We start from the raw sequence: 10,797 nt of genomic DNA on the forward strand, positions 1-10,797 counted from the left end.
GAAAAAAAAAAACAACAAGAGGGAAAAGAAAGTAGGCCCAGTGAGACTTGCTTTCAGGTACAGTTCTTTTATTTTTCCATTGGAAAGTTGCTTTCCAGATGCCAGCATCCCTGAGAGCATTTAAAATGCAAACCTTCTGGACAGCCCCATCAGTGAGGTGAAACAGGCCAGCCAAAAGATATTCACATCAGCAAACCCACAGCTCTGCACTGCTCTTTTTTCTTCTTCTTCCTTTTAAGTCTATTTTAATGATTAACCAGCATTGCCGTCCAGGCTCTGAGTCTGTTGCTTTGCGATGAGGATATGGTGCCTCCCTCTGCCTGGAGAAATAACTGCAGGCCATGTGTTGGGTTGAGAGCTGTCCATGGTAGTACTTTGTAAGCAGATATGATATGTGTACCTTTATTCTAGACTAGACTATGGATCCCAGGAGAAGGAGAGCTCCGTGATGAACAGGCTTAGTGACATCATTTCAGCTTGAAATACATCATCGAGTAAATAAAAATAAAATCAAAGAGTTGCAGGTATGATTGGAAAAATAGCATTGAAACAAACTAATAAACACAAACCATTAAATCCACTAATCCCCTTTAATCCCCTGTTCAGATAAATCATATAATCTTTCCATGAGGTCTGTAGACAGAGAGCTTTGCTACGTTTTTTTTTTTTTTAAACCTGTGTTACAGTTACTCTGAGAGTCTGTGACAATAAGAAATTTTCATCCCATTCAGAATCGTTCACCCCGCCACATACTTCCAAATCCTACCAGGAAACAATATTAAAACGCTGTTAGCTGGTGTGGCCATGTGGCTGCTGAAGGATCTCCAGGGGATGTTTTTAGCAGCATGACTTCACCCTTGCTATTCCCTCCTTTTTAGTCAACTGGACTCCTCTATGCGGTCATTTCGAAGCAGCCCCTGCGGTGCGTCTGCATGTCTCTCACGCGGCGGATGGACTGGATCTGGGGGTGGTGGGCTCCCCACTCATTCCAGTGCTTGAAAGGACCCATTTCAAGCATATATTGGTAGCCACGGTAGCCAGGGTACTGGTAACCCACCCAGCTATGTGAAGAAGACAGAAACAGAGGTTAACTACAATGCTTTAGCTTTCAGTTTTCAGCTACGTTGCTATACAAATGACAAAGGTATTTTCTGTATAAGACAACACCTCCCAGTGCTTCGTATTTTACATCTGTTTTCATATTTATTTGTTCTGTCTTTTCTTATTGCACTGTGGATTTCCATGTTGTAATTTTAAGTATTTGATGGGCTATACAGGTGTACACTGTCTGATGGTGTGTTATATTTCTTGGTTATTATTTTTGTCCGATCTGTGAGACTACAGATGAAAAGGAGCCTTTTGACTAATTCTGGAATCTTTGAATCTGAAGAGCCCAAATACACTAAAGCTATAAATCATCCATGTTATCTGACAGAGGCATTTTGGATTCCGGCCTTCAGTGAGGTCATCAAGTCTACCAGTTATGGCCCAATCCCCCTCCAGTCAGGGTGAACAGTACCCCTCGATCACCCCAAAAAACATGCCCTAAACAGAGAGCTCAAACCAAGTGGGGAGTTGCCACTGAGCCTGAGTCGAATTAGCCAAAAAAGATAACTAGAAATGGCTTACGTTCCACCGGTGACCTGAATGCTGGCAACACGATCCTGGAAGCCGTAAGACCACAAACTTGGAATATCCTCGTCGCACACTTCCATCTTACGACCCTCAAAATTTGCACATTCATACAGGCAGATCTTGTGGTCCTGCGGGTCCTGTTGGAGAAATACATTGTTTGTCGCAGATTGTGTAAATGTTCATATTTCTATTCTAGATTAACAAACAAAACAAAACAAAACAAAAACAAACAAAAAAAAACATAACCAAAGCATTATTATGATTACTGAGGATAAATGATGTATGCATAAATACACAATGGTTGTGTAATATAAATGTTTTAGAAGATAAAATCAAATCCTTGAAAAACAACAGTGAATACTTTTTGTTGTTTGGGGGTTTTTTATAGTTGAAAATGAAACAGCTGCAAAAAAAAAGACATCTAATGAATCCTTTCATCCAAAAATGGAAGAAGACTATAAATACACGTGTGAACCCCTCCCCTCACACAAAAAAAAAATAAATTCCTTTGAGCCAGCAAAAGACAAAAGAAAGAATAGATGGACACGAGCTGCAACGTGAGGCGGACACCAGAGACTAAACCAAAAATTGACAGGCTGAAAAATGTCCACCACAACTTACCATCCGGAGAGGTCTGATTGACATGATGCGGTCGCACCTGTAGCTGTTGGACCAGGTGTCCCAGCGGGGGTACTCTCCTTTCTCCAGTATGAACATCTCACCGGTCATGTTCTGCTGCTCATACCCGACCCAGCTGGAGAGGCGGACAAACAGATAAGGAAAAGGGGCAACCTAAAGTGTGCTGTCACTCACAGTGTGTCTAACACGGGGTCAGTGACTTACGGTCCGATCTCTACCCGGATGGAGCCGATTCTCTCCATGCCCTTCTCGCACAGGTTACGGGACTCTCCAAACAGGTCCATTCTACGTCCCTGGAAGTTCTCGTATTCATAGAGGTATATCTGGAAAGCAAAAACACACTGAAAGCATTAGTTTCTCAAGTACAGTACTTTAGATACATAATTACTTGTTTTCATGTTTTTTTTAGGGCTCTTGGTGTTAAAAAGAAAACCGTAGTAGTACCTTGTGATTGCGCAGCCCAATGGCAGAGTGGCTGCCTATGCTGCCTTGAGCACCTGAGTGAGACATGATCAGCTCTAGAGGGAAGAAGCATGAAGTCAGTCAGCTGTTTTTAGAGATCCTGAAGAGGATAATTACTTCCACTCGACTGCTGGAACATGGCATAAACTCCAGCACGGCAATTAAATTAAAATAGTGGTCATTTAAAATCAAAGATTACTATTCTTTTCTTTTTCTAAAGATTCGCTGGATAGATCCTTGATGCTTATTCATTTAAAAGTAGGTTTTTCTCAGAGTTATCCAATGGCTGTTTTCAGATATAGCTTGTTTTACTTTTGCAGTCTATAAAACGAGTCAACACAAAGCACACTGAAACACATAATTTGAAGTCAGTTTTTCTTCTGGCACATCCAGCAGTGACATCACAGTTGGGATCAAGGTGGGAACTTCAGCCACACCAGTTCAACAACAAAAACAGGGTTTAAGTAGAGTCAAGCTGCTCATTAAGGATAAAAAAAAAATCCGTTCTGAAAATGATTGAGCTCATTATAAAATAAAAAAATAAACTATGGGTGTCTTTATATTCAAGCATTTTGGACACATCGTTATTATGTGAACATAAATCTAAGGCTGATCAGTTTTTAATGCTTAACTTAGTTATAATAACTCACTTTATCAGATTTTGACCTTAAAGTTGTATTTACTGTGTAAATATTCCAGGACTGCAAGAACATTCAATGATCATCCATAAATCTGTCAATAGTGGCCCCTGAGCGGCTTTTTAAGGACAAAAGCACTGGGCGCAGTCTCTTATCTTTCTCATTCATGTTAACTTCAGGGTGACAAATGAACACGTAAACTGCATTCTGTGTCAATATTCCTCCTGTTCAGGCCAGAGTTAAGGTTTAAGAGAAGAGGCAGTCCCTAGTTGGTTCTTTGAGTCCAAGGTGTCAGTAGACAGGAAAACAAACACAACATTTCCAAATAACAAGTCTAGCAGTTCTTTAAAAGTTAGAAAGAGGAAAAACTTACAGTTACAATTGAAGAAATGGCCGACCTTTAGAGAAAGTGATGGACGCCGACCTTATGAGAGGGGATATATATATACATTCACATCCAAACCAAGTCTACAGAGGCAGGATTCCGGCTTCTCATTGGCTGTGAGCTGGCTCACAATGTGGGGTCAAAGGGCACGCTGCTAATCCGTGGACAAGTCATGATGACTCAGCTGCTCCTTTTGTTGTCCTGGACCATTGTGGGGGACCAGGGACAGTCACTGCCATCAGCAGAAAGTCTGCACACACACACACACACACACACACACACACACACACACACACACACACACACACACACACACACACACACACACACTTAGGTGTTTGTCCTGTGTGTGTGAAGCTGTCACTTCTCTTCATGACTTTCTTTTAAAAAGCTTTTTCTTTTCCTCATGTTTTTTCTTTTCTGTCTTTCATTTCATTTTCACTTCTTGCTCTGTGATATATATTTTTTTGGCTTTCACTTTCATTTTTTCTCTTTTTTTTGATGCTTCGTGCATGCAGTCTAAGCTTTTGAGCCCCACGTCTCTAATATGCTGACTGCAGTAGCTTTTGTATAGGCAGGCAAACGGACACTCTTTGGAACATTTGGGTGGTCGACAGGCTATAGTCATGCAGATAGACATGCATCCATGATTGTATCATACAGACGCTTTATTTTCTACATGCACAGCAGCAGACTTGCAGAGTGGCAGCTTCTTGACATGACTTGTGAAATGACCAAAAGACCAGAAACATTAAATGTATTTTTGTTTGCTATATTAAAATAAAAACACGGTGTCATTTTCTTTTACAGTCATGGTAAAAGCAAGTGCACTCTCTCTTTCAATTTTAAGGTTTTATGTATCTGGACACAATGAAAACATAATTCTAGTCCTTAGCAGTGTCACGGCGAATGGGATGAGCCGTGTGGAGAAAATAAAGGAGGATCCAAGCACAGGCACTTGTGGAGGTGCGAAGGAGGTTTGTTGTAAAAATAAAACACAAGGTGAAAAATGGCAGAACGGAACTAAAGATAACCTAAAGTGTAAGAAACTAAAGTATCAAACATGAACACAAACATGACAAAGGGTGAGCAGAGGCATATCAAGGTGGACAGCAGGGTGAACACACGGTGGATACACAGACAGACCAGCAACTGGTACACGAGTAGACACAACTTAAATACACGCAGAAGAACACAGGGAGATTACAAACAGGTGGGGAACACAGCTGGGAGTAATTGACAAGACGAGACAGGGGAAGCAAAACTGAATACACTGACATCAGACATGAACCTTCAAAGTGGAACATGGAAACATACACTGACAAAACTCAGACCTGATACTGGCTGTTTTCTCAGGCTTATATTATATTATATTATTTTTGTGTGTGTATGTGATGTGTTGGTTGTCTGTTTGTTTGTATGGACATACTGCAAATCAATTTCGCTGTAGTGAACAACTACAGCAAGTGTGAGCAACTCTATAAAAGTGGGACTTTTAGCAGTTTGGTGGTCTGTAGTATTCAGGTGTGTGCTAACACAATGCCAAGGAGGAAATACATCAACAATGATCTTAAAGCAATTGTTGCTGCCCATAAATGTGAAATTAAGGCTATTTTCAAAGAATTAGAAATGAGTCATTCTGCAGTAAGGAAAAAAAGAAGGAAAGAAAAACGACTCAAATGAAGAAAACATTCAAGATTGTTGCAAATCTCCCAAGAAATAGACGTCCTGCCAAATTTGCACTAGACTGTGCAATGCTCAGAGTAACTGTGAAAAATCCACGAGTTAAATCTCAGACACTAAAGGCCTCAGTTAGCATGTTAAATGTTAAAGTTCATGACAGTACTATCAGAAAAGGACTGAACCAGTATGGCTACCAGGAGAAAACAAACCACAAAACCTCTGGATCAATTTCCTTTCAACAGAGACCAAAATGAAGAAGTTTGGCCGTAATGCTCAGCACCATGTTTGGAGACAATCCCCCACACCTTATCAGCACAAACACTTCATACCAACTGTCCAGCACTGTGGTGGATGAGCGATGATTTGGGGTTGTTTTGCCCTCACAGGACCTGAGCATCTTGCAGTCACTGAGTCAACCATGAACTCATCTGTATATCAAAGTGATCTAGAGTCAAATGTGAGACAGATAAAACTTCTCTGAAGCTTGGTCATTCAACAGGACAGTGATCCCAAGCCTTTTCTGTATTGGTGACATATTTCTTTCCATTTAGTTTGGGTTACACTGATTTCAACACTGTACTTGTATCTTTTTGACATTTGAGAAAGTAATTTCACAATGGTTTACCTCTTCAGCCTTGAATGTTAGATCAGCACAACAGCTTCACTTAAAATAAAAAGAATTCACAGTGTCCATGTTTAATCAAGTGGTTAATTATTCAAATGCTAAACCAAAAGTTTCTTAGATAAAACTCCAACAGGTTTTCTGCTTCAAAGCATTAGTTTTTCCTCACTGACCCACAATATGCAGGATGTGAAGCTTTAATCTTCACAAAAAGAGTGTAATTGATGCCGCCTGTATGAATATCTTTGCAGGAAATTAAGTCAGAAATTATTATTTATTTTTTCTGCCTTAAAGACAAAATTATATTAGTGTGCATAATAATAACATGTGAAATGCCACCTATTCACAGACAGCCTTTGACTTTTTAGTGCAAAGCAATTTTTGGCTCCTTTTCATTATCATTATTATTATTATTATTATTATTATTATTATTATTATTATTATTATTATTAACAGTAGTAATAGCAATATGCAAGGAGAAGATGAGTGTACACTGGAAGGTCAGCTGTTCCCGTGTAAATGGTTTTCTCTCTGTGTGTCCTTTGTAAGCTCTGCATGCATGTGTGAGTGCATGAATGAAGCCATTGCATGTCTGTCTCTGTCCATGACAGTCTGCCTGCATGACTGAGCATGCGTGCACATTGATTTGAGAGGGGAGAGGTGAAAGGATCGGAGACGTGGGGTCAGTAGAAGCGGACATGATGTACAAATCTGAGACAGAGCACACCGCATTCTGGAAAGACCTTGTGAGTAAACAAGAGACAAGTTATCTTTTGTATTAGACAAATTTTTATGTCCCCCTAGATTTTGAAAAACCTTTACTGATGAAAAGTCTAAGCTTGCCTATCTTTTTTCAATTTTTTTGCTTTCTAACTTAATTCTACTTGTGGTGCTTTTCCTATTTGCAGGGCAGTCTCTGCCAGGACTGTGAACATCTGTTATCTGTTATCAGACTAGGCCGTGCCAGGACTTGGTCCGGCCCACCGGTCATGGACCATTTAGAACTTGTGCTTATCTGCACTGGGCACCGTGCCCTCCATCCAGTCCTACTGCAGCTAAAGCCCAGCAGCTCAGCGCCGAACAATGCACGGAGCAGCAATGTGCTGACTCCTGCCCCGACCCACAGGCCCAGCTGCTTTTCAGCACCAACATGTATAAATAGGTCCGTTTACTCTGAGGTCAGGACATCGTTTTTGTGGAGCCCCCTGTGAGCACTGAACAGCTATTCTTTGGGGCCGGTCAGGTAAGCCCTCTATCTCAGTCCATTCAGCCTATACAACCTTGTGCAGACTATTGTCGCTTACATTTTTGCATTTTTTTTTTCCTCTTTGTGGATTTCGCTGAGTCACATGAATGTAAAGACAGAGAGCAGACATGCATATGCAAAGGTGTACTGACGACACACAGGGAGGACATGTATGCACTGTGTCTACATCTGAACGTGGTTTCATCAAGTGTGGAGAATTTCCCATAGTTAGCTGTTTCAAGCCCAAACATGTATGACAAAGGCAGTATTGTTATATATGTCAAAAACATTCTAATTAATGAACTTTGTAAATTTTGTTATAAAATTTGGTCAAATTCAAAAAAAGACACACCAACATGACACATAAAATGATGACAGTCTGTAAGATCCTCTTATATTTTGCATAAAAACTGCAGAAACGCTCGTTATTGTTTTAAGTGGTGTGAATGATAAGCTGTATGTTTAATAAATGCAACACTCCCTGCTCTTCATTCTGAAGGTATATCAAGTCGGAAACACAAAGTAGCATGGCTCTAAACAACCCTAACCCACTGGGACCATGGAAAGTGAGTCTGACGCCCTTGTCATGGATCAACAACAAAAGCAGATAATGCTTTTAAATATCAAGCCTGGCCTGATAAATGTGTGACGTGTGCATCTGTGCACACATCAGTGTGTGCGTGCAACATGTGCATGCTACATGTATGCATTTGTGTCCGCTCCAGATCACAGTTTATGACCAGGAGAACTTCCAGGGGAAGCGTCTGGAGTTTACCTCAGCCTGCCAGAACATCATGGAGTGTGGCGTTGACAACATTCGATCCTTGAAGGTGGAGTGTGGCGCGTAAGTCACCCACAGAGAAAAGAAAATCTCGAAACCAGAGTGTGACCTAAAACACATTTATCATTTATTAGAAAGATACTGAAAGATCTGTTAGTATTTAAACTCAAAACATAACATCTGAAATTACTTATAGCCCTCACTTATAACTATTTAAAGTTCACTATAAGCTTTTTTAAAATATACAAAACATTTGCCTGATGTCTTCTAATTGGTCTGTGTTCCTGTGATCCAGCGATGCATTCATGTGTCTCTCTGTTTGTTCGTGGCAGCTGGGCAGGATATGAGCACTCCAGCTTCTGTGGCCAGCAGTTTGTTTTGGAGAGGGGAGAGTACCCTTACTGGGAGTCATGGAGCGGCAGCAACGCCTACCACATTGAGAGGATGATGTCTTTCCGCCCCATCTGCTCTGCTGTGAGTTTCTGTCCTAAATCAGCAGCTTCTGCTTTTTCTCCATCTATACAAAATGTAAAAAAAAAAAAAAGTATTTGTCTCATGAAATGGTCTCATGTGTGTGTAAAGCTCAATAGAGTGACTAATAAAGGCGCTGAGTGCAGCCTAAAATAGAATGGAGTGCACTTGCAACTTGTAAATTATTAGATTTTGGGCCCAATTCACACAATTTTAATGATTATTATGCAACTCTTTTATGCCTGGAAGGTTGCTACCTCATTACTACACCTATCACCAACATCATGTGTTCTTTTGCCTGTTTTCTCTGGCTGACTCATGCTCGCACAGAATCACAAGGAGTCCAAGATGGTGCTATTTGAGAAGGAGAACTTCATGGGGCGCCAGTGGGAGATAAACGATGACTATCCTTCCCTGCAGGCTATGGGCTGGGGCAACAACGAGATCGGATCTATGCAAGTTCAGAGCGGCGCGTAAGTCTCGACATCGGAACTCGTATTACTCTTTACAGGCTTCACACATGTTAAAATTGGAACAAGTGAAGAAAACTGTAGCTGATAGTGGCTTCCAGGCTTATCCACTGGCATACAACTGTTGTCTTTTCCTCCTGTAGCTTCACGTATATTTTTCTAAATGCATTTCATTTCACTTGCTGTCTAAACCACAAATTCCCCTCTCCTCCTCCTCCACCACCAGCTGGGTGTGCTACCAGTTTCCAGGTTACCGTGGTTACCAGTACATCATGGAGTGTGACCATCACGGTGGCGAGTACAAACATTACAGAGAGTGGGGCTCCCACGCTCAGTCCTTCCAGGTGCAGTCGCTGCGTCGAATCCAGCAATGAGACCCCGCGGCCTCCTCTCCCAGCCTCTCGCTCTTTACCTCCTCCAGATCTTCCCTCCTGCTCCTCCTCTTCCACCCTTAACCCAATCATTCCAGCACCTTCTGGTGCTTTATCATCGAGATGTTTACGACACTTTTCTTGTCTGTTGCCAAATGAAAATAAAGAGAAAACATGAGAAGAATAAAAGAAAGTTAAAAACAGGCCACTGTAGAGAAGCTCCTGACTGATGCCCCGCTGAGGAAAGAAAAGGAGGATGCTAAAAACAGGCCTCAAGGCAGCAGCAGGGTGGTGATGTCACTCAGAGTCATTGCTCCTCATATTTGTGGATAACTGTGGTGCTGCCAGTGTTCAATAAAGACAGAAGAAGGCAACTTAAATAAAGAGTCTGCTGCTAACCTCTGGTGTGCTCAGTTGTGATTTATTTTAAAACAGCGAGCTTTGCTTTAGGCTTCTCTGTTTAACTGTGACTATTTGCAGTGAAAAGAAGCTGGGAGCACATAAGGGATAGTAGGTATATTGGTAGTCATGTTTTGTTTTACGCCTTAATAGAAGCAAAATTGACTTATACTTACATAACACCTTTCTACTCCATTTGAGCACTCACAAGTGCTTTCTAGTACAAGTCACCCAATCACATACCCTGGTACCCTGGTTCTTCCATATTTTACATATTGTGTGGAAGTGTGGGGAAACACATATAAAAATACAACTAATCCATTAGTCACAGTACAGAAACGAGAACTGCGTATTATTCACAAGGCTGGTTATCTAGATCATACTCACAAACTCTTCCTTCAGGCAAAGTTACTTAAATTCCAGGATCTGGTTAATTACAATACATCTATAATCTTATACAAAGCCTTTAATAAACTTCTACCTACAAATTTACAAATTATATTTGAAATTCGAGAAAGGGTTTATAATGTGAGAGGCTTCGGAGAATTCAAATTACCCAGAACTCGAACAACCTGTAAAGGTTTTTGTGTGTCTGTATGTGGTGTGAAAATCTGGAACAGTCTGAGTTTACAACTGAAACAATGCAAAAATATTCATAGATTTAAATTCCTCTACAAACAGTTGGTCTGGTCACAGTATACTCAATGATGGTTTTGTTGTGCTCTGTAATGTCTGTTCTCTTAACATTGCTGGTATGGATTAAAAAAAAAAAAAAAAGTGTGTGCGTATGATTGTACATATATGTACATGTGTGTGTAGATATATATGTATGTATGTATATGTATGTGTGTTTGTCACTATGTAATTATTATTGCCTGTTACCTGTGGTAACGCAATTTATAATTAATATATATTCTGTATTCAGTTATGAAGGTTCTATTTGTTGTTTGCGAGCTGCCGTTGAGATGCTTGCATGTGCCCGGGGCTGTTGATGG

General features: G+C 40.7%; 2 protein-coding genes across 2 annotated transcripts; one reads left to right on the plus strand and one right to left on the minus strand.

The window, feature by feature from the left end:
* Positions 1-51: 51 nt before the first annotated feature.
* crybb1l3 (crystallin, beta B1, like 3) lies at positions 52-3,956 on the minus strand. The gene is made up of 6 exons (XM_026192733.1): positions 3,748-3,956; positions 2,719-2,792; positions 2,479-2,597; positions 2,257-2,389; positions 1,630-1,772; positions 52-1,061 (listed from the first exon to the last, which is right to left on the minus strand). Exons 2-6 carry the CDS (start codon positions 2,782-2,784, stop codon positions 893-895), a joined length of 630 nt encoding a protein of 209 aa, XP_026048518.1. The 5' UTR covers positions 2,785-2,792; positions 3,748-3,956; the 3' UTR covers positions 52-892.
* Positions 3,957-7,227: 3,271 nt separating this feature from the next.
* cryba1a (crystallin, beta A1a) lies at positions 7,228-9,802 on the plus strand. The gene is made up of 6 exons (XM_026191321.1): positions 7,228-7,307; positions 7,810-7,876; positions 8,036-8,154; positions 8,424-8,565; positions 8,893-9,035; positions 9,259-9,802. The coding sequence occupies exons 2-6, from the start codon at positions 7,838-7,840 to the stop codon at positions 9,404-9,406; spliced, it is 591 nt and encodes a 196-aa protein (XP_026047106.1). The 5' UTR covers positions 7,228-7,307; positions 7,810-7,837; the 3' UTR covers positions 9,407-9,802.
* Positions 9,803-10,797: the final 995 nt, after the last annotated feature.

This window comes from Astatotilapia calliptera, chromosome 14 (assembly GCF_900246225.1).
Source record: "Astatotilapia calliptera chromosome 14, fAstCal1.2, whole genome shotgun sequence".
Taxonomy (NCBI): domain Eukaryota; kingdom Metazoa; phylum Chordata; class Actinopteri; order Cichliformes; family Cichlidae; genus Astatotilapia; species Astatotilapia calliptera.